A 23,788-nucleotide genomic window follows, 5' to 3' on the forward strand; every position below is an offset into this window, starting at 1 on the left:
GTGGTGGTCCAGTGACTTTTGCCACCAACTCACTAACTAACATAATCTCGGCTAATCGGTGAATCCATGTGACAATTACACGTAGGATCGATGAAGTCACGAAGAAAATGTCAATAAGATATCTTCAAGAAGAAAAAAATCAATAGGATATTATACAAAATTAATAAGTCTGGGATATATATTACTGTATAAAAGTCGAGTTTCACTGCAATTCGTAATTGGAATGGCGCTATAAATTTTCTCCAAGAAATGCAGGAAAGACTTTTTCTCAAATTGTATTTCGAAATTCAATTCTTATATTGTCACGTAGTTATATCATGAAATCTATAGTTAAATTTCATGCTTCTGGAAAAAAATGGATCTTTTCTGCTGGCCAAACGGATATTCAAACAGTGTTTATAAGTTATAACCATATGTAAACGATAGAGATTGTTTTACTTGAATATAATCTTGATTGACTAATATCATTGGATAGGTCAGTGACTAATGAGGTAAAAGTATGTACATGTAGCATATAGTTGCTGTAACAAGGTAGAAGTCAAATTTAATAATTGGATTCACGTTCATATCTTCCAGAATCAATTCTACTTCCACAAAAGGTACTAGAAGAGCTTCTTCCAGAATAAATTCTCCTTCGTTGTGTGTCCAAACATGCATTAAGATTAAGATGTAGTTAAGATTCTAACAATGCATCCACCTTACCATTTACTGCTCTGGACAGAAACTTCATGCAGATAGGTGGCCTCACTCCTGCAAGAGCCAGAAATGAGCTAGGAAGTGCCCAGATTCCATCCCCACAGATCAAACCAGAAGCTACAGCTGATCCAAATGCTTCAGCCTTAGCCCTGTCAAGCTTCGTCCAGATAAACAAGATCAAGCTGCCAAGACACATATCAATGGCAAAATAGCTTCCAATATAAAACGGTATTGCCATGGCCATAGGAACAGGAATAAATCTAGCCCACTTCTTTCCAGCCAAATCTCGAATGAGGTTGATGATTATGGCGGCTGCGAAAAACGCATAGCAAAGTGTGAGGCAGTTTTTCGGCAGAGCTGAGAATCCATCCACCCCCAAAATTGACATGTTGCGGTAAACAAGCGCATAAGGAGCAGGGTATGGTGAGCCAGGAAGTCCAATGTTACCAAAGGCCTTGTAGAAAAGCCAGAAGACACAAGGGGATATAACACAACCCATGGCGGTTCCGGCAACTTGGCTCACAAACATGGACCTTGGTGAAGCCAGTGTCATGTAACCTGTTTTGAAGTCCTGCATTAAATCAGATGCTGTGGACACAATGTTCATCATGACACCACATGCCGCCAAACCAGCGAGAACCCCGCCATTATTTGCCCCAGCCCATGCACCAATGGTGAAGATGGCCAATTTTCCATAGGTGGTTGCAAGGGACCAGTCTGTGAGTCCACACCCATAGGCATTGCAAAATGCTAGTGGTGGTGCAATGATGTAAATCACAATAATGTAGTACCACTTCAGCTGGTGGAAAATGTGGGGGAGAATAATGGTGGAGACTATTCCAATGCTAACATATCCAGCAATGGAGAACCAGGCAGGGATTTGGTCCTTGAGGAACACCTCGGTTCTGCGCTTCTCGTCATAGGAAAGTGATGGAGGTGGGACATCTGAGTTTGAAACTGTGCCCAAGTCTTTTTTGCAGACCTGTTGATAGATACCAAAAAGTGTGCGAGCAAGAACCTTGACAAAGTTGTATAGACCGTCCCCGAGAATCATCGCAATGCCTATGAAAATCTGCAGTTTGAAGTATGAGTTAATAAGATCAATCAACTGTGAGATGTTTCTTAACTAGTCACAATATCATTCAGAGTACGAAAGGAAGAAACTATCAATAAATCACACTAGAACCAAATAGTGGGCACACTGACTATTACATTCCATCAACAAATCTCCTATTGACTTCAGATTATCAATACAAACTAAATAACTCAGTCCAAATAAATAAAAGTCACAAAGTAAACAACACAATCCAAATTATGGCTGCACTTTACTACAGTGCATTCCTGTGCTGGCTCTTTCTTTAATCTTAATTTTGTAAATGAATCTTGTTTATTATTACAAGGTCTGACTAAAACCTGAATCCATAAAAAAAATTAAATCACATTAACTTTATAAGAAAGATCCCTAATAGAATACCAGCACTAAGTTCATGCAATATCTCAAAAGAAATGCCTAATATATCACAGAACCCTTGAGACACTTGACCAGTCAGTGTTACACAAAGTTCACTATTCACTTGAAAGCATACATTGCATGAGATTGATAAGACAAAGACAAACCCTGAGTACTGAATGGTAATTTAGACAAGATATAGGAATGATTCCTGAACACATTATAGGAAATGATAGTTAACTACAGCTTCGAACCAACTTCTGATTCTAATCAATTAAATTCATTTTCGCAAATTATGTGAAAAATATAGTCAATTTAATTCCAAATTCTAACCATCAATACATTGAAAATGATGTTGTCTCAGACTCTCAGGTGACTGCATGAGATGAATTTTTTTACTTTTTACCTCTGTTAGGCAAATGATAGTTAACTGAAGCACAATTTTGATCTTAAAGAAATATAGCTACATATTAGCTAAACTTATCCTCAATAATATTAATCTGAACGGACATTGTCCATGTACCTAGTTGCTCCAATAACTGCAATTCAGCTATTTGATATTAATAAGCACATTTTTTGACATTTTTAAATGTTGAAAATCATCTTACTTTGTAACCTTGAAGACCATGTAAGCTGCTTGACTTGAGTTCAGCAGAGTACCAGTCTCCTTTTCTAGCATCGATGAGAGGCCACATGACACCCCATGACAGAATTCCACCAACCAGAAGGGATATATTGATTATATATGGGCATATCATCCCAACCCCCACATAGGTAGCCGAAAAACTGAAGTAGAACCTGTTATGAAGATAATAAATCAGAAAAGAAGTGAAGCTAAATGCATATATAGACTTATAAACCAGTTTTAATATAAGTGGACACATACTGGTTTTTATAGGCTTCTAGACCAAATGTAGGGAAGTTTTCAAATCCGCAGCCATCACCAGCAGTGAAAAACCATTGAAAGAAAGCCCAAAAGAAGCTAAAGGAGAAGAACTTTCCCAAGGCGTGTACTTTCTTCCTAAAAGAAAGAATCAAAAGGAAATTAGGAGCGCGTAATTGATGTATTTATCAAGAAAAAGAAACTCCAGCAAGCCTGAATCCTTACTTTGCTAGTCTGGCACCCTCTGTTGTATGGAAACTGTTGATCAGATGAGCTGTTGCGGTACCACTGGGATATGTCAATTTGAAGTCTACTATCATAATCTGTAACAAGGAACATTAAACAAAAGTTAATTCAACATCAGTAACCAAAGAGTTTATATGCAATGGAAGCAAATATTACAATGAATAGCTAATTGGTTTTTTTTCCCCATAGCCTTTCCCCATTAATACATTATGCATTACTTGATCCCATTATATTCGTGTACCTTCCGAAGCGGAACCACTGAAAAGAGGCCAAGAAAGCTAACAACGAATAGAAATGCAACCATCCATCCTAAGCCCGGGATCTTCATGTCCATTGCAGTGTTAGCTTCTGAAGATTGTTTTGCAATTTCTGGACTCATTGCAAACAAGTAGCTTCCAAAGCCACCTACTCAAGCAAATCCAGTCAAAGATGTGTCAACAACATAAATGATTCTTGCATCAGAATTGCAGTCAATTATTTGAGCATTTTCTATATATAATTTCAGCCATAGCATTCTTCTCAAATCCTATTAAAACAACAATATAATGTATGACAATAAATGTAATCAGAAAGATGGACAGTTTATTGTAGAAGATCCAAAATCCCCACAACTTCAGTACTCAGTAATAATTCATTTCTAAGGCACTAAAACTCCAGAGATTTCATTCATCATTAAATAAACTGAGGAAGTGTTTTTAAAAGTGAAAAACTGTATTATAAACTTCATAACAGCCACAAGCTCTGTGGAATTTTTTCCCTTGTTTTTTCTTCCTCAAAAACTTATGGAATTTTTTTTTGGCCCCCTCCCTGTCTTTTTCATCATTATCTTAATACCACGGAAAGCAGAGAGACTGACAGACACGCACCTATATATATGGCCAAGGTAGTCAAAGGTGTTGGTACTACTACTAGGTTGACCTTTAAAATTAAAAAGTACTATTTAATAATTATATTACTTATAATATAAAGTAAACTAACCCTTAAACATGCACATGGTATGATTACCATAAAAAAGGACATTTGCTACTGCCCAACTTTAGTTAGTGGTCACATAAAGTACATTACCTCCAACCAGCCCTATTTTTCCATTCTAAAAAAAATCATTTTTATTTATCCATTTTTTCAAAATTCGCCACTTAAACAATAAGGTGCTGGTTTAGTTGTAAGCAAACTAGGCCCCCACCTAGTAAGGATGAGAGCAGCACAAGCTAAAATCTGGGAACGACACGTTTTTTTGTTAGAAACATGCAACCCTATCCGAAGGTGTGACGACATCCATCAAAGACGGAAAACAAATTGCCACTTAAAATTAAAAGTAAAAGAAAAGCTCATCAGAATCACAACGGGACCCACCCCCATGATACACCGCACGAGGAAACGCATGCAAATGAATCTCAATACCCAAAAACCCCAATAAATTCATCCTTCAATCTACCCAATTTCCAGAAATTGAACCACCTAACTACTCAATTTCATGATTTCTACATTCTGTTACTGAATTCATCATTCATAGAGGAATTGAAATTGAAATTGAAATTTACTCTAAAATCATGCAACAAATTGAAAGCACGGAGAAGAAGGTGGTGGTGGTGGTTACCGCTGAAGGCAATGCCGCTGGAGGCGACGACACACGTCTGAATAACCGTATTCTCCTGGCGAGTGAAAGGCTGGTTGAGGAACCCTGATTTCGCAAGCAGCGCGGTCCACGTCTTGACGAAGAAGAACCCTAGCAACCCCGCGGAGACATTGAGAGAAGGAATGATACCGGTGGTGAGACTCAGCTTCATGACGATAAACGTAAACATCACCGACAACACCAAACTCGCCACCAACGCCCTCACCGTGACTTGCCTCTGCCACGACGGCACCGCCTTGGACTCAAACGCCTTCTCCACCGACTCCACCGCCAACTCGTCGTCGCCGCTCCCTTCCACGTCGTCGCCATCGGGACGGTTGCGGTTGCCTCCTCCCGAAGCCATTGAATGTTGATTGTTTTTCACAATTTCAGTTTCTCTGTGTTTGAATTCTATAGAATGATTTAGAGGTTTTGTTTGGTATTTATTATGGTGAAAATGTACAACTGTATTGATGATGATTATGGTAAGAATTAGCAAGAATAAAATGAATTAATTGTAGTGATAATGAATTTGAAAGGAGAATCGGGGAATGGAGAGTTTTGATTCTTCATCTTAGCTGTTGTTTACGCCAACAATAGTGTTTTCCATCTTGCGTCATTAATTAGTAATAACTGATTATGGTTTCTACCAAAGATTTCGCGTTAGGACTTACGTGCCAGCCAAAACCAAATCTTCACGGGTAAATAGCCAAGTTCGTCCCTGAATGTGTCCACCGACTTCACATTCGTCCTTGAATGAATTTTATTCATCTCGCGGTCCCCCAAAGTGACAAATGTCTGTCACTTTAGTCCTTGACGTTAAAAAACACTAACAGACGTTAACATATTCATTTTTTATATTTTTTTACCCATGTGAAAATCATTAATTTAAATTTAAAAAAACAAATTAACTAAAAAATTGATTAATTAAAAATTTAAAACACAAAATCCTAATCTCCTTCTCATCTTCTTCAGCTTACTCCTTTTTTCTTCATCTTTGCATCATAACCCAGTTTTTTATCATAACCCAATTTTTCATCTAAAAAAATCACCATCTGCATCTGCTTCTTCATCTTTTCTTCATAACCCACCCAATTTTTTTACTGAAACACAACAACCCCAATCTCCACAATCTCATAACCCCCATATCCCCAACCTCTTCTTCCTCCTCCACCAAAACTCAAAATCCAGGTCAGAATCCAATTTCAAAGCAAAACCAGATCAAGGGAACAGGAAGCTTAACGATAAATCATCACCAGACCCGTATGTGTTTCATCATTCTCATACCCACAATGAACCCTAGCTCTCCCTTTCATGATAAATCTGGCACCGCCCCTCCAAGAACCAGAGGGGGATCAAGAACAAGAGAGATGAAGGATCGAACCTGGACGCTGAACGTGAACCTCACGCCTCCAAACACTTCGACCTCGGGTTCAGATATGGTGGCGGTGATAGTGTTGGGGCGGCGAAGAACCCTAAGCGGCCACGTGAAGGAAGGAGAGGGGAAGAGAAGAAGGTTGGGCTTGGGGAAGACGGACCATCTTCCATGCAGTCAGCGATTGAGCCGCCAGATCCAGATCGTGGTTTTCTTTCTCTCTCTCAACCACTCCTTCTCCTTGCTTCGTTTGCTCCAGCTCCCAAACATGTTGTGTGATGGGGTTTCTATTTTGTGATTGTTGGGTTTTTTTTTTTGATTTGTGTGAAAAGTGGATGGATCTGTGGCAATTTTCACTTTCTTATGTTCAATTTCGTGCTTGATTTGTTGCTGTTGTGGGATTTTGTTGGGGGAGGGGGGGGGTTGGGTTCTGGTTGGGAACATGTTCTGATCCAAGCTGACATTGGATCTGAATTCAGGAATGCATTATTATTATTTTTTCCAGGAATGCATTATTTTAATGATGTTGGAAGGTTTGTGGTGGGGAATTGGGTTGTGGTGGAAGGATTTGTGAAGATGAAGAAGAAGATGATGAGAAGAAGAAGGAGATGAAGACCAGTGGTTCACATTAAGAATTTTTTTTTCTGTTTTAATTAATTAGATTTTAGTTCAATTGTTATTCTAATTTACTTAAATGATTTTTCAGTTTTAAAAAAATGAATTTGGTAACGTCTGTTAGTGTTTTTTAACGTCAAGGACTAAAGTGACGGACGTTTGCCACTTTGGGGGACCGCGAGATGAATAAAATTCATTCAAGGACGAATGTGAAGTCGGTGGACACATTCAGGGATGAACTTGGCTATTTACCCAAATCTTCACATTGCAATTTTGGTCAATGCTTAGTTACATGTACTAGTCGGTCTACTAGATATAATACACCTGTAATGCACATATTTATTTAGTTTCCAAGTTTGTAAGCGAATTTAATTTTAGTCCCTCTAATGAAATATGATTGGTCAATGCTTCACTAGTCGGTCTACTAGATTCTAGATATAATACACCTGTGATGCACATATTTATTTAGTCTCCGAGTTTGTAAGCGAATTTAATTTTAATCCCTCTAATGAAAAATGACTAAAATTAAATTCGCTTACATACTCGGAGACTAATTTGACTATTAACCTTATTTATAATATACTTAAGAGAATTTTTTAATATAAAATATTTTCAGTATTTCAATATTAAAACAATTTTAACAATAAAATTTATAATAATTAATAAATTTCAAAATGTAAAAAATCATTAAATATTTCAAATTTAAATCAATTAATTTTTTGTATTATGTCTCCTCAGGATAATATTACTTCTTTTTGGTAAAGCAAAGCTTAAAGAGAAAAAATAAAAGACTACAACACTAGTGCCTTAATAATGTATATTTCTTTTATGTATTTATATATTTTTTTCTTCAATAATACGGATAAACATATAATAACATTTAAAATTTTAAAAATAGTTCTTAATATAGTGCAAATTTTATTTTGTTCTTAACTATTTTATTTTTTATACTTAATATGTTTAATATATATATATATATATATATTAGTACTTAATTTCATTTTATTATTTTTGGACTTTTATGATTGATAGTTAATATATATTCAATTAATTTAATAGTGATCACCTACTTTAAAAACTCAATAAATAGTTGTAATTACTTGCTTTATTATCTAATGTGAGTCACTCACTTTCAAGAAACCGGACCCTAAGGCATATAAAACAACGATTGGCATAAACTAATGTATCATCCAAGGTGCAATTTCTCTATTTCATAGAAGTGTCGTTATATTTTGTTTATTTCTACCAGTAGTCTATAGTAGTATTTTTGACAAAACACATGTGAGAGTCACGAATCTTTTGGAGGGGGTGTAGACTTAACACTTCACTGCAAATCTAAGGATGATGATCTACGGGTGAAGGTTCTCCATAAAGGACAATCCTATGAATTTAGTTTCAAGCTCAACTTTTGGGGCACAACAGATTTTTATTGTTCCTTTCAATGGTTAAATATCACACAACGGTTTGATGTATACCAATCAAAAAGAGATCGTGGCCACAAATTCCGCTATTGGGGTGTACGACAAGCAGGACCATGTTTAGTCTTCAATCCAAGAGGATCTATACAGTTCGCGTGTTTTGCATGGAATCCACCAAGTGACTAGAAATGGTTTGTATTTGGTTATTATTGTATGTGATGGTATGGAATCAATAAAAAAGAAGACTAAACAAAAATAATATTAATGTTATTTTTCTTGGTTGATTCGACTAACAATTTTTTGTGTTAACTAAATCATTCGATTAATATGTTAATTACTGCTTTATAACCTTTTGTTTTTGTCTACTTTTTTAGAGACCTTCATTTAGTTAATATATCATATAATGATACAGTAAAAGCACTACAAGAAAAAACACTAATTAACGTCATCCGTAAGCCAACAATAATAATAAGACAGAAGCCGAGTACTAAAGTCAATTTAGTGTCAACTTATCGTCAATTTCTTGACTTAAGTTATAGGTTGAAGCTAATTATTTAGCGTCATTAGGGTGTCGATGCTACACTTTTGCCGATCTATGCCCATACTATGTACACACTTAACGCTTCAACCAACACAAATTCATTCAACTTAGCGTTGATCTTATGGGCTGACTCTAGATTATGTCAGTTGATAGAATAATTTTTAATATATATTATTTTTCAGTTTTTCAATATTAAAATAGTTTAAAAATTAAAATTAGGATAATTTAGAAATTTTAAAATTAAATATTTTCTAATTCAATTCGATTAATTATTTTTTATTATGTTTCCTTAAGTTTTTTTCTGAAATATATGTTTCTTTCATGTAGTTAAATGATTTTCTTAAAATATTACACACGAATATAATATTCATATGTAAATAACATATAATAATTTTAAAATAGTTTTTAATATAGTTAGAAAAGTGTATTATGTTATTAACTATTTCATTTTTTAGGCTTCATATATTTAATATAAATATGTATGCAAATATCACTTAATTTCATATTTTTTTTATTGATTGATAATTAATATTTTAAGTAATTTTAATATTATAAAGAGTCGTGACTGATAATTAGTATTGTTATTTATGCAAGGAATTTTTTCTGACTGATAATTAATGTTTATTTAATTTTAATATTTATAATTTTAATTATGTGCTTGAAATATTTTACAATTAATATCTAAAATTAATAAATTAATAGTACCATTAGCATCAATGGATATGCCAACAATGTACAACCGTTGTCAAAAGGGAAAAAACCATTCAAAAAACGAGCAAAATTCCATAAGGACAATCTAAAGGGAGGGAGGGAGGGAGGGAGAGAGAGAGAGAGAGAGAGAGAGAGAAAAGGACAATTTAAAGAACAACCCTCCCAACAAGGGGGGGAGCCTCCAAAGCTAAAGCAACACCCAAAGAACCAATCACCACAAACAACAACAACAACAAAAAAACAAAACCCAAAAAACCACTCTACAATATCCTCCACACATAAATCTAGGCCATTTTTTGGTTGAGCACAATAACATTTAAATCCACGTAAGCATTTTTATCCCAGTCAGCGATCCAAATCAACACTCGCCGGAGCTCCGGGCTCCGGTGAGGTGAGGATTCGCTCCATATGATTTTCAAATATGATGACCTTTTTCAATAATTTTTCCGCAGAGAGACCTAGGTCAGACGGCGACATACAAGGACTAATATGATGCTTAACCTTATCTTATTAATTAGTTCTTGGAAAATGTAAGAGAGAGAGAGAGAGAGAGAGAAAAGAAAAATTCATAAGGACAATCTAAAGAACAACCCTCCCAACAAGGGGGGGAGAGAGCCTCCAAAGCTAAAGCAACACCCAAAGAACCAATCACCACAAACAACAACAACAAAAAAACAAAACCCAACCCAAAAAAACACTCTACAATATCCTCCACACATAGATCTAGGCCATTTTTTGGTTGAGCACAATAACATTTAAATCCACGTAAGCATTTTCATCCCAGTCAGCGATCCAAATCAACACTCGCCGGAGCTCCGGGCTCCGGTGAGGTGAGGATTCGCTCCATATGATTTTCAAATATGATGACCTTTTTCAATAATTTTTCCGCAGAGAGACCTAGGTCAGACGGCGACATGCAAGGACTAATATGATGCTTAACCTTATCTTATCAATTAGTTCTTGGAAAATGTAAGACACACACAGAGAGAGAGAGAGAGAGAGAGAGAGAGAGAGAGAGAGAGAGAGAGAGAGAGAGAAAAGCAAAATTCATAAGGACAATCTAAAGAACAACCCTCCCAACAAGGGGGGGGGGGAGAGAGAGCCTCCAAAGCTAAAGCAACACCCAAAGAACCAATCACCACAAACAACAACAACAAAAAAACAAAACCCAAAAAAACACTCTACAATATCCTCCACACATAGATCTAGGCCATTTTTTGGTTGAGCACAATAACATTTAAATCCACGTAAGCATTTTTATCCCAGTCAGCGATCCAAATCAACACTCGCCGGAGCTCCGGGCTCCGGTGAGGTGAGGATTCGCTCCATATGATTTTCAAATATGATGACCTTTTTCAATAATTTTTCAGCAGAGAGACCTAGGTCAGACGGCGACATACAAGGACTAATATGATGCTTAACCTTATCTTATTAATTAGTTCTTGGAAAATGTAAGAGAGAGAGAGAGAGAGAGAGAGAGAGAGAGAGAAAAGCAAAATTCATAAAGACAATCTAAAGAACAACCCTCCCAACAAAGGGTGGGGGGGAGAGAGAGAGCCTCCAAAGCTAAAGCAACACCCAAAGAACCAATCACCACAAACAACAACAACAACAAAAAAACAACAACAACAAAAAAACAAAACCCAAAAAAACACTCTTCAATATCCTCCACACATAGATCTAGGTCATTTTTTGGTTGAGCACAATAACATTTAAATCCACGTAAGCATTTTTATCCTAGTCAGCGATCCAAATCAACACTCGCCGGAGCTCCGGGCTCCGGTGAGGTGAGGATTCGCTCCATATGATTTTCAAATATGATGACCTTTTTCAATAATTTTTCCGCAAAGAGACCTAGGTCAGACGGCGACATACAAGGACTAATATGATGCTTAACCTTATCTTATTAATTAGTTCTTGGAAAATGTAAGAGAGAGAGAGAGAGAGAAAAGCAAAATTCATAAGGACAATCTAAAGAACAACCCTCCCAACAAAAGGGGGGGGGGGGAGAGCCTCCAAAGCTAAAGCAACATCCAAAGAACCAATCACCACAAACAACAACAACAAAAAAACAAAACCCAAAAAAACACTCTACAATATCCTCCACACATAGATCTAGGCCATTTTTTGGTTGAGCACAATAACATTTAAATCCACGTAAGCATTTTTATCCCAATCAGCGATCCAAATCAACACTCGCCGGAGCTCCGGGCTCCGGTGAGGTGAGGATTCACTCCATATGATTTTCAAATATGATGACCTTTTTCAATAATTTTTCCGCAGAGAGATCTAGGTCAGACGACGACATACAAGGACTAATATGATGCTTAACCTTATCTTATTAATTAGTTCTTGGAAAATGTAAATTTGCTGATACAAAACACTACTGTTAAAAACTACCAAAGTTGAACTTCCTACGTTGCTCTTCCCAGCTCAACATTGCATTGCCCATGTTCAAATTAATATGACATAATTTTTTATTATTTCTTTACATGTTTCAAGTCTCTGTAGTATATACTATATATGTACTAAATTGTTTTTGGGAACTAAGGCAATTGCCTTGCTTTATCCACGACTCTGGGTGGAGGTGGCGGTGGGTGGTGATGATGACGGTGGGAGGTGGTGATAATGGCAGTGGTGTTGGTGGAGGTGGTGTCGTGGTGGTAGCAGGGGTGGTGGCAAGAGCGGCAATGGTGGCGGATTAAATAATTTCAAGCAACTTATACGGCATGTCCAATCCTACACTATATGTTGGATTAATAATCCATCATGTTAATATAAAGGATGATTGATAGATAAGCCTATATTGTAAAATATTAGCACCAAACAATGGATAACTCGTAATGTATTGTAGCTCACACTATAATGCCTAACATGACGTACCAAACAAGTCATGTATAATTTTTTTATCACATGTATCCATCCGGTAATATTACTATATTTTCCATTTTCAATATTTCTAAATTTAAATTTAAGGCTTAACTGCACTTTTAGTACCCACTATTGCTCAATGTGCGATTTTGGATCCTAATAAAAAAAATTAACACTTTTCATCCCACACCTTAACTGTTGTTTGCAGTTTTGGTTTTCCGTCCAATTCCATTCATAATTTAACGATTAAAGTATTAAAATTTTTAATCAAAAATAACATCCAAAACATTCATACAATTCTTCATCATCTTGTTCTCCTTGAAAAACCGAGAAAAATCTATAGATTCATCATCTTCATCCTAAAATTTCCATCATCTCCTAATTAAGCAAAAGAAACCACATAAAATAACCACTTCTATTTTTAGAACCTTTCTTTTTCACTTTATCGTAGATGTTTCTCCTACACAATATTGAAAACTCATTTTTCTTCCATCATTAGTTTTTGCTTTTTACACCAATTCTAGCTTTTCATCTCCCTGTTCCACCTTCTTCACTCAATCCTGTTACCATCACCATCAAAGCGATTTGAATATAGATACGTTGAAGGGAGAGATCGTTAGAGAGATTGAGAAATTCAAATCCACCGAAACCCACCCTACCACTCACTTTCACAACCCTAGATCGAGAAAGAAACCCACCCACCCCTCCCTTAACTCCTCCTCTGCCTCTTTCTCCTTTTAAATCTTCATATCTATGCAAATCATCCTCCTCTTCCTCTAGATCGAACTCCTCTCCCTCGAAGTTCCTTCTTTTTCTATTGCGGTGGACGCTAAATGTCATTGCGGCAGTGGTTAGAGCTAAATACGTGCAAAAAACCTAAGAACTCAAAAAGGGTGTCGGAGCCAACAATGAGGGATTCAGAGGACGTCAACGGTAAAGAACTCAAAGAAGTGGGTCGATTTGCATGTGTACCCCAGAATCGATTAAAGCCCTAAATCAGTTGAACCCATGCATCTGCGACTCCATTGCTCAATCTATCATTGTTGTCGTTGTTGTTGCTGCAGTGTTTGTGATGTTAGGTGAAGTTGGGTTTGGGGTTGGGTTCTTCACTTCTAGGGCTAGGGTGGTGGGACTGGGGTTAGGTTCTTGACTTATGGGGTTGGGGTGGTGGTGTTGGGTTCTTCTCCCCCTTCACCATATTATTTGATTGGTGGTGGTGTTGTGAGGCTAAGATTGGTTTCCCTGGTGTTTAAACTGGACTGAGGTGCTGAGTTTTGAGATATAATGAAATACCAAGAGAAAGAAGGGTTTGAATTGTGTTTTGATAAAACTTGTTTTTTCAAAATAATTATTAGTTTCAAAATCTTTTCACAATCGTTTTGCGTAGCGGATAAATAAGAAGTGTACATAAACAATAGAGACATAATATTTTTATACTGGTTCACCCCTTAATCGATAGAGCTATATCTAGTCATTGGCTATCACTAAGATTTCACTAATCACCAAGTATCAAGGACTTCTTATTTACAAGTCTTCTCAAGGACTTCTCATAGTTCAAGTATTCTCAAGGACTTCTCCTAGTTCAAGTATTTTCAAGGACTTCTCCTACAATTTTTTTCAAGATCGTTTTCTTCTACAAGGTTCTTTTCTTACAAGAGTGATAGTAGCAAGATTCTAAGCTCAGGAACTACAGAGTTTTGGATTTGAGTTTGACTCTAAGGTATACTTTTAGTTCTAGATCTAGAGAGAGTAAGATGAAGAGGTTTGACTCATAGGATTTGATTTCTCATGTGAGAAAACGAAGTGAATGAGGATATTTTTCTTAGGCTTGATGAAGATTTCAAGATCACAATTTCATTTTGTGTGCACGTCTCTTATGTTCAAAATCTGAGTCCTCCTTTTATACTTCAAGTGCTTCTATGAGTGGTGATAGTCGTTGGGGCATGTAGATCACAACAAGTTATAGTTGTTGGATCAAACGTTCCTTTTGTCAGGTGCATTAAATGCATGCTACTATATGATGAAGACTTTTTGCCAAAAAAGATGTAGCTTGTCAGTTAGTTGGTAACACTCGAACTTTGTTCCCTCATTTGATGAGAATATTTGTTAACTTGATGTGACAACGTTTTACCTCTTGCTTCGGTCACCGTGCTTTGTAGAGAGTCACATGATTTTGCTTCTTGACTTCTTCTCCTAGCTTGTCAGAGATTTTCTAAATCAAAGATGGTGCTCCATTCTCTAGAAAATGTTCTTCGCTTGGCGCTTGTCAGGCGGAACTAGACGATAGAAGTGACCAAACAGTAGAATCTTCACTTGTGTTGAACTGTCTTATAGATCTAACTTTCAGCTTTGACGGAACGGTAGATGGTTTAGATGATACGTGATTTTTCCTGAAATACAAGGCATATGAAATTTTTAACTATTACACTTATACCTTGAAATTGTTATCATTCAAAATATAATAAACGATATAAATATGTGTTTGAACTTAACAAGTTTTTGAGTTTAATGTCAAAGAAGATAATGAAGATGATGGACGAAGAAGATGAAGATGTGGTTTTTTTGAGTTTTTCGGATGAAAGTTTGGGAATTCCTATGTTTATCCAATGAATGTGATGAAAGTTTATTAATTATAAATTTCGTAATTAGTCAATTGATTTTTTGATGGAATTGGACGGAAAATAAAAACTGCAAACAATAGTTAATGTGAGGGATGAAAGTTGCTAATTTTTTTATTAGGGACCAAAATCACACATTGGCAACAATGAAGAACCAAAAGTGCAGTTAAGCCTAAATTTAATTGTGACATAACAAATTAAATAAATTCTAATTGGTTGATTATGTAAACTTTGTTACATTGTTAGTGTATAGTAATTAAACTCTTCTAGATTCATAATTTTGCTTCTTATATTTATTTATTTTCACAATTATCAGCACCTTTACCCCACATGAAAATAAAGTAATCGCAAATATGAAAATAATCATACAATTATATTTTTTTATATCATTTCACAATTTTAATTTATTTGATATATAATTTTCCAATTAGATTTTTTTCAATCACATATCTTATAAACTTCAAGCCAACTTATCAATATTTAATTTTCCGATGAAGAAAAAAACACTTATCAATATTTAGCTAGTTTTTGTTTTTTAGTTCGGTGTTGCGAGAGCCATTATATCATAGATTTGAGAAAAAGTACAATTTTGATATAATGTAAGTGAAAATTGTTTTTCATTCACAACCAATCACTAAATGTTATATAGGAGAAGCAATTATCATTTCTTTTTATTTCAATCAAAATAATAACTTACTTCTAATGTGGCAACATATGGATTGGGGTGAGAGAGGTCCAGAAATTAACTCGAAGATGCAATTTATATTTTCGATGTAAAAGAAAAGCAAATAACTGGATGTATGAAAATATTACACTAACTAACTGTATATAGAAATTAAATCATTTGTTTATTGTATTGGTTTCCATCTCCACAACCCACAACTATGAGACTAATCCCTTAAGACATCAGATTAAGTGGTAGGTCTCTACTCTCTACAGATAAATGTTTCTTCATACGGAACCAAGAACAAATCCTGGACTAAATGATTAAAAAGTCCAACCATCTATCAATTGTGCTACTTTTTTTTATGGACAAATGTTAGTTGTTAGTAAATTAGTCTTTCCTCAGGATTCGAACCCTGAACCTTTCGTCATTTATCTAACACAACCCTTATGTCTCATAACTCTTAAAACACTTGAACTAAGTGTCATTAATATCAATTGTGCTCCATGTTGTTGGTTGGTATCCAACCCAATGATATATTGTTTTTTGTATGACCTCATAAAGTAAAGAAAATAAGACACGTGTAGTTTCGGCAATGAATGGGTTGGAAATGTAATGGGAAGAGTTTGAGATCCTCAATCTCCGACACATTTTGATCTCAATGAAATCTGACACATTTCTTCTTCCTTTCAAAGACAGCACCATTTTTCCTCATCAAAACCTTTTGTTCAGTCAGATACTTCATTCTCCATGGCATCATTGAATGCAAAAATGGCCTTAAGGCCTGCTTGTGCTATCGCTTCCTTGCTCCTTGTGCTGTTGTTACTGGCATGCAAACTCAACTTGGCTTCAGCCTCCTCAGGAGGCGTGATGGGAGGGAATTTCTTTGATTCTGATTCTTCATCCTCTTCAGAATCATCCACGATTGATTCAGAGCCCCTGCATCGGCGTGAAGAAGAAGCTCATTCTTCTCCTGCTGATGCTGATGGGCTTGGTTGGGGAACACACGGTGGAGTACTTATGTTTCTGATCTTCATATTTGGTGTGTTTTTTGTTGGATTTTGTAAAGACACCGATGCAAATACTATTACTCTCTGCAAGCTTCAGGTTGGTAAAATGTGTTGCTCTGCTCGCTCTTCAACTACTATATTCTAGAATAATTCTTGTTCCTGTGGCTCCTGTAATTGTGTTAATTGTCCTACCATACATTCGTTAGCGATATGACTAAATAAATCATTATAACGGGTGGAGCAATCCTGACCCCGAGCTAGATTTTATGTCAGAGTTAGTTATAACCCAAATTTAAGAAATTGGTTGTGAGTGTATTATTAATTGTAGCATGCACTAGAACTTGGTATTTCTTGTGAAGTATGAGAGTACACGCGCGATGAAAGTCATGGGTCTAATAGCATGTTTGAAATAGTTCACATTATCTTAGAATCAATTCTGGCACTCAGAGGCTATTCACATAATGATTTCCAAACATGCTATAAGTGGTTTAATATTGTTGAGTTTTTATGTTTGAAATATTTTGATTTGTTTTCATTTAAGGTTGCGATGTTTGGCGGGAGTAAAGGAAGCTCGATACAAAGGGATCTAACTAGGATTGCAAAAGCTGCAGATACTTCCTCTAGGGAAGGTGTGAGCCATCTATTGACAGGTAGTATCAGGAAGAGAGGAATTGCTTGTGATAATTATCTAATCATCATGTAGGTCTTCTGAGATATTTCTTTATGGTTTTGCTGAATTATGTGAACATCAGTATTATTATGTGTTTTCGTCAATTGGTCTGGATTAGATAGATGGTAAGAAATGTACAAATGTGAGGTGATGTCTATGTGTGGGAGTGTTGGAGTAGCTGTGTAGTGTGTACTCTCTATTGGTCTGGATTAGATAGTGTGGTACGTATCTCGATTTGACTACCTTGTTGGCTATCACTAAGATTTCACTAATCACCAAGTATCAAGGACTTCTTATTTACAAGTCTTCTCAAGGACTTCTCATAGTTCAAGTATTCTCAAGGACTTCTCCTAGTTCAAGTATTTTCATGGACTTCTCCTACAATTTTTTTCAAGATCGTTTTCTTCTACAAGGTTCTTTTCTTACAAGAGTGATAGTAGCAAGATTCTAAACTCAGGAACTACAAAGTTTTGGATTTGAGTTTGACTCTAAGGTATACTTTTAGTTCTAGATCTAGAGAGAGTAAGATGAAGAGGTTTGACTCTTAGGATTTGATTTCTCATGTGAGCAAACGAAGTGAATGAGGATATTTTTCTTAGGCTTGATGAAGATTTCAAGATCACAATTTCATTTTGTGTGCACGTCTCTTATGTTCAAAATCCGAGTCCTCCTTTTATACTTCAAGTGCTTCTATGAGTGGAGATAGTCGTTGGAGCATGTAGATCACAACAAGTTATAGTTGTTGGATCAAACGTTCCTTTTGTCAGGTGCATTAAATGCATGCTACTATATGATGAAGACTTTTTGCCAAAAAAGATGTAGCTTGTCAGTTAGTTGGTAACACTCGAACTTTGTTCCCTCATTTGATGAGAATATTTGTTAACTTGATGTGACAACGTTTTACCTCTTGCTTCGGTCACCGTCCTTTGTAGAGAGTCACATGATTTTGCTTCTTGACTTCTTCTCCTAGCTTGTCAGAGATTTTCTAAATCAAAGATGGTGCTCCATTCTCTAGAAAATGTTATTCGCTTGTCGCTTGTCAGGCGGAACTAGACGATAGAAGTGACCAAACAGTAGAATCTTCACTTGTGTTGAACTGTCTTATAGATCTAACTTTCAGCTTTGACGGAACGGTAGATGGTTTAGATGATACGTGATTTTTCCTGAAATACAAGGCATATGAAATTTTTAACTATTACACTTATACCTTGAAATTGTTATCATTCAAAATATAATAAACGATATAAATATGTGTTTGAACTTAACAAGTTTTTGAGTTTAATGTCAAAGAAGATAATGAAGATGATGGACGAAGAAGATGAAGATGTGGTTTTTTTGAGTTTTTCGGATGAAAGTTTGGGAATTCCTATGTTTATCCAATGAATGTGATGAAAGTTTATTAATTATAAATTTCGTAATTAGTCAATTGATTTTTTGATGGAATTGGACGGAAAATAAAAACTGCAAACAATAGTTAATGTGAGGGATGAAAGTTGCTAATTTTTTTATTAGGGACCAAAATCACACATTGGCAACAATGAAGAACCAAAAGTGCAGTTAAGCCTAAATTTAATTGTGACATAACAAATTAAATAAATTCTAATTGGTTTATTATGTAAACTTTGTTACATTGTTAGTGTATAGTAATTAAACTCTTCTAGATTCATAATTTTGCTTCTTATATTTATTTATTTTCACAATTATCAGCACCTTTACCCCACATGAAAATAAAGTAATCGCAAATATGAAAATAATCATACAATTATATTTTTTTTATATCATTTCACAATTTTAATTTATTTGATATATAATTTTCCAATTAGATTTTTTTCAATCACATATCTTATAAACTTCAAGCCAACTTATCAATATTTAATTTTCCGATGAAGAAAAAAACACTTATCAATATTTAGCTAGTTTTTGTTTTTTAGTTCGGTGTTGCAAGAGCCATTATATCATAGATTTGAGAAAAAGTATAATTTTGATATAATGTAAGTGAAAATTGTTTTTCATTCACAACCAATCACTAAATGTTATATAAGAGAAGCAATTATCATTTCTTTTTATTTCAATCAAAATAATAACTTACTTCTAATGTGGCAGCATATGGAATGGGGTGAGAGAGGTCCAGAAATTAACTCGAAGATGCAATTTATATTTTCGATGTAAAAGAAAAGCAAATAACTGGATGTATGAAAATATTACACTAACTAAATGTATATAGAAATTAAATCATTTGTTTATTGTATTGGTTTCCATCTCCACAACCCACAACTATGAGACTAATCCTTAAGACATCAGATTAAGTGGTAGGTCTCTACTCTCTACAGATAAATGTTTCTTCATACGGAACCAAGATCAAATCCTGGACTAAATGATTAAAAAGTCCAACTATCTATCAATTGTGCTATTTTTTTTTTATGGACAAATGTTAGTTGTTAGTAAATTAGTATTTCCTCAGGATTCGAACCCTGAACCTTTCGTCATTCATCTCACACAACCCTTATGTCTCATAACTCTTACCACTTGAACTGTCATTACTATCAATTGTGCTCCATGTTGTTGGTTGGTATCCAACCCAATGATATATTGTTTTTTGTATGACCTCATAAAGTAAAGAAAATAAGACACATGTAGTTTCCGCAATGAATGGGTTGGAAATGTAATGGGAAGAGTTTGAGATCCTCAATCTCCGACACATTTTGATCTCAATGAAATCTGACACATTTCTTCTTCCTTTCAAAGACAGCACCATTTTTCCTCATCAAAACCTTTTGTTCAGTCAGATACTTCATTCTCCATGGCATCATTGAATGCAAAAATGGCCTTAAAACCCGTTTGTGCTATCGCTTCGATGCTTCTTGTGCTGTTGTTACTGGCATGCAAACTCAACTTGGCTTCAGCCTCCTCAGGAGGCGTGATGGGAGGGAATTTCTTTGATTCTGATTCTTCCTCCTCCTCAGAATCATCCACGATTGATTCAGAGCCCCTGCATCGACGTGAAGAAGAAGCTCATTCTTCTCCTGGTGATGCTGATGGGCTTGGCTGGGGAACACACGGTGGAGTACTTATGTTTCTGATCTTCATATTTGGTGTGTTTTTTGTTGGATTTTGCAAAGACACCGATGCAAATACTATTACTCTCTGCAAGCTTCAGGTTGGTAAAATGTGTTGCTCTGCTCTCTCTTCAACTACTATATTCTAGAATAATTCTTGTTCCTGTGGCTCCTGTGATTGTGTTAATTGTCCTACCATACATTCGTTAGCGATATGACTAAATAAATCATTATAAAGGGTAGAGCAATCCTGACCCCGAGCTAGATTTTATGTCAGAGTTAGTTATAACCCAAATTTAAGAAATTGGTTGTGAGTGTATTATTAATTGTAGCATACACTAGAACTTGGTATTTCTTGTGAAGTATGAGAGTACACGCGCGATGAAAGTCATGGGTCTAATAGCTTGTTTGAAATAGTTCACATTATCTTAGAATCAATTCTGGCACTCAGAGGCTATTCACATAATGATTTCCAAACATGCTATAAGTGGTTTAATATTGTTGAGTTTTTATGTTTGAAATATTTTGATTTGTTTTCATTTAAGGTTGCGATGTTTGGCGGGAGTAAAGGAAGCTCGATACAAAGGGATCTAACTAGGATTGCAAAAGCTGCAGATACTTCCTCTAGGGAAGGTGTGAGCCATCTATTGACAGGTAGTATCAGGAAGAGAGGAATTGCTTGTGATAATTATCTAATCATCATGTAGGTCTTCTGAGATATTTCTTTATGGTTTTGCTGAATTATGTGAACATCAGTATTATTATGTGTTTTCGTCAATTGGTCTGGATTAGATAGATGGTAAGAAATGTACAAATGTGAGGTGATGTCTATGTGTGGGAGTGTTGGAGTAGCTGTGTAGTGTGTACTCTCTTGTGGTATGTATCTATTTTAACTTTATGATGAGGCATGTCATTTGTCAAATTAGTGTGCATTTTGGGATGTTATCGACTGTAATTCTGTAAAGTTGAGTTATTATTACATTCTAGTCTAGTGTAGAAAAACTGGATTTGGCTCCCCTAGAGTGAGAGATCACTTTAGAGAGTAAGTAAGTCATCATAACCATTGATTAAGAAATCAACGGTTGAGATTATGATGATAAACTAGCACATGTAACAAACTATGCTATTCTTAAAATCTCAACAATTTATTTCTGAATCAGTAGTTGTAGTGACTTATGTTACTCTCTAAAATGAATCCCTCACTTAAGAGGAACTAAATCCAAAAGTCTCTAGTCTCGGACATTAATGTTTTGCATGAAAATTTATCTAACATTAAACTTTCACCATTTGTATGAGTTATTGTATTTGAAGTACTTTTTGCCATCTGACCTTCTGTGACAGAGACCATACAGGCTTTGGATCGGCATCCTAGTTACTCTATTGCAGGATATTCATCTGTATGTCCATTCCTTTTGCCAAGGCCAAATTGTAGTATCAGCTTGTAGGATAAGTTAACATGATGAATCAAAATTTTAAATTGTTATTCTTAAGAGGTTCTCGTTAATGTTGAAAAACTTTTGGCAGGTGGGTCAAAAGCAGAGTATGGAGGATGGGAAGAAATGCTATGATCAACTATCAAATGAAGAAAGGGGAAAATTTGATAAAGAGACATTAGTTAATTTGTTCAACGTAGAAAAGAGAAGCCAGAGTATTAATGAGTTTATCAATGAGGACACATCGGTACATTTTTATTAATATTAAGCTTTTCTAAAATGAGCTTCAATTTGCTGGAATCCAGCTTGCAAAATGGTTGTTTTTTATGCGCCTTGATTTTTTTCCCTCCACTTCCATTTCAATTGCCGGGCAAGTTAGTGATTTTGTATCTAATATATCTGTATAGCTATAACCAAGACGATACTATGTTGCAGTTGAATGTAAAGGAAAGTACAACTGAATCACAGAAATTTGAAGAAGAGGAACTTCTCAATGGGCTTGGTGACGAGTACATAGTGGTATGGTGTGATCTCATTATCCATATTCTAAAATTTACTTGAATTTGTGCACCAGCTTAAACTTTCATTTCACTTCTAATTTCAACATTCCAACATTCCAACATTTTCAAGTATATCACTTTGATTGGTAGAATTTTGTATCAGTCAATACCACAATATTTCGTCAGTGTTGCAATACTTTCTTGATATGAATGGGTGAAGCCTTCATATCTTTCCTAGGGGTTTATTATTGAGGGGTTAGGAAAGGATGCAATTATATACTAATTAGAACCTTGACTGCACAATTATATACTAATTAGAACCATATGTTGCCTCATTAGAACTCATATGGTCCAATCTCAAAATTGAAGAATGGATCTATGTTTTGGATATCCATTAGCACCGATGCAAACAGAAGCAGCCCACATTTTAAGATAAAAATTGAATGAATATCTTCTTGTGGATTAAGATGATAGCTGGTTTATGTTACACTCAACTTGTATCCAAACACACGACAATTATCTTTGACTATCTTTGTGGCTTATCACTTAAAAGCAAAAGGGGGGATTTTGATTCGTTCATTCTTACACTTTGAGATGTTCTTATATATGTCAGGTAACAATCTTGGTAGCTGCTAAAGGAGCACATAAGCTTCCTAACAATGGAGCTGAAGATTTGAAGAAAGCCTTACAAAAGCTTAGATCCATTCTCCTTCTCCCAAGCAAATTATTAGTAAGAGATCAAAGAGACATTCAGTTAATCGATTTTTTTAAATTAGTGTCACTTCTTTATTAGTGTAACTGAAAACTTGAATTTCTTATAGGCTGGTGAGGTGTTATGGACCCCACTAAAAGAGGGTGACACTCTTTCAGAACGGAAACTACTTGAAGACTACCCTCAATTAGCAGAATGTATGAAAAGCTTTATAGTTAAGAAACAGGAATAGAAGTATGAAACAAGTGGGCAATGCTTGATTATGTTGTGTTAAAATATTAGGCTATATTAAGAATTTATTTTATAAATTACATTAGATTTCATTTTGATTCATTCAATGTTAATTTCATGTTTTTACACAAAATATATTCTCACTTAAAATTACAATGGTCCCTATTGTTCACATGGTTATATCACTGCATCATTTGTCATGGTCATTCTCGTGAATAAAATCTGATACATGTCATGCAGGTCCTTGATTCAAAGTGTTAATTTACCACATGCTGTCCTTTTGTTTTTGTATTTATTTGGGGATTAAATGAAAATGTCTTTAATTTTTTTTTTAATCTTCTAGTGAACATTATTTTCTAAGTGCAGAAAGTAATGTAGTTACTAGTTACTAACTAAACTTGAATATTGAGTTATGTAGCGTGGGTGAGAGATTTTAGACTCACAACTACCGACAATATGGATACCTTGGTCCT

General features: G+C 35.3%; 3 protein-coding genes across 3 annotated transcripts; 2 read left to right on the forward strand and 1 right to left on the reverse strand.

Moving 5' to 3' along the window:
- Window positions 1-405: 405 nt before the first annotated feature.
- Window positions 406-6,847, reverse strand: LOC130726462 (probable metal-nicotianamine transporter YSL7). Its single transcript, XM_057577725.1, has 6 exons — window positions 4,873-6,847; window positions 3,517-3,680; window positions 3,255-3,352; window positions 3,033-3,167; window positions 2,755-2,944; window positions 406-1,768 (listed from the first exon to the last, which is right to left on the reverse strand). The coding sequence occupies exons 1-6, from the start codon at window positions 5,252-5,254 to the stop codon at window positions 674-676; spliced, it is 2,064 nt and encodes a 687-aa protein (XP_057433708.1). The 5' UTR covers window positions 5,255-6,847; the 3' UTR covers window positions 406-673.
- Window positions 6,848-16,477: 9,630 nt separating this feature from the next.
- LOC130726840 (uncharacterized) lies at window positions 16,478-17,557 on the forward strand. Its single transcript, XM_057578159.1, has 2 exons — window positions 16,478-16,810; window positions 17,255-17,557. Exons 1-2 carry the CDS (start codon window positions 16,574-16,576, stop codon window positions 17,414-17,416), a joined length of 399 nt encoding a protein of 132 aa, XP_057434142.1. The 5' UTR covers window positions 16,478-16,573; the 3' UTR covers window positions 17,417-17,557.
- Window positions 17,558-20,022: 2,465 nt separating this feature from the next.
- Window positions 20,023-23,487, forward strand: LOC130723521 (uncharacterized). Its single transcript, XM_057574597.1, has 7 exons — window positions 20,023-20,540; window positions 20,985-21,093; window positions 21,781-21,836; window positions 21,964-22,119; window positions 22,308-22,391; window positions 22,986-23,102; window positions 23,194-23,487. The coding sequence occupies exons 1-7, from the start codon at window positions 20,184-20,186 to the stop codon at window positions 23,314-23,316; spliced, it is 1,002 nt and encodes a 333-aa protein (XP_057430580.1). The 5' UTR covers window positions 20,023-20,183; the 3' UTR covers window positions 23,317-23,487.
- The last annotated feature ends 301 nt before the right edge of the window (window positions 23,488-23,788 follow it).

Source organism: Lotus japonicus, chromosome 6, assembly GCF_012489685.1.
Source record: "Lotus japonicus ecotype B-129 chromosome 6, LjGifu_v1.2".
In the NCBI taxonomy this organism is placed as follows: domain Eukaryota; kingdom Viridiplantae; phylum Streptophyta; class Magnoliopsida; order Fabales; family Fabaceae; genus Lotus; species Lotus japonicus.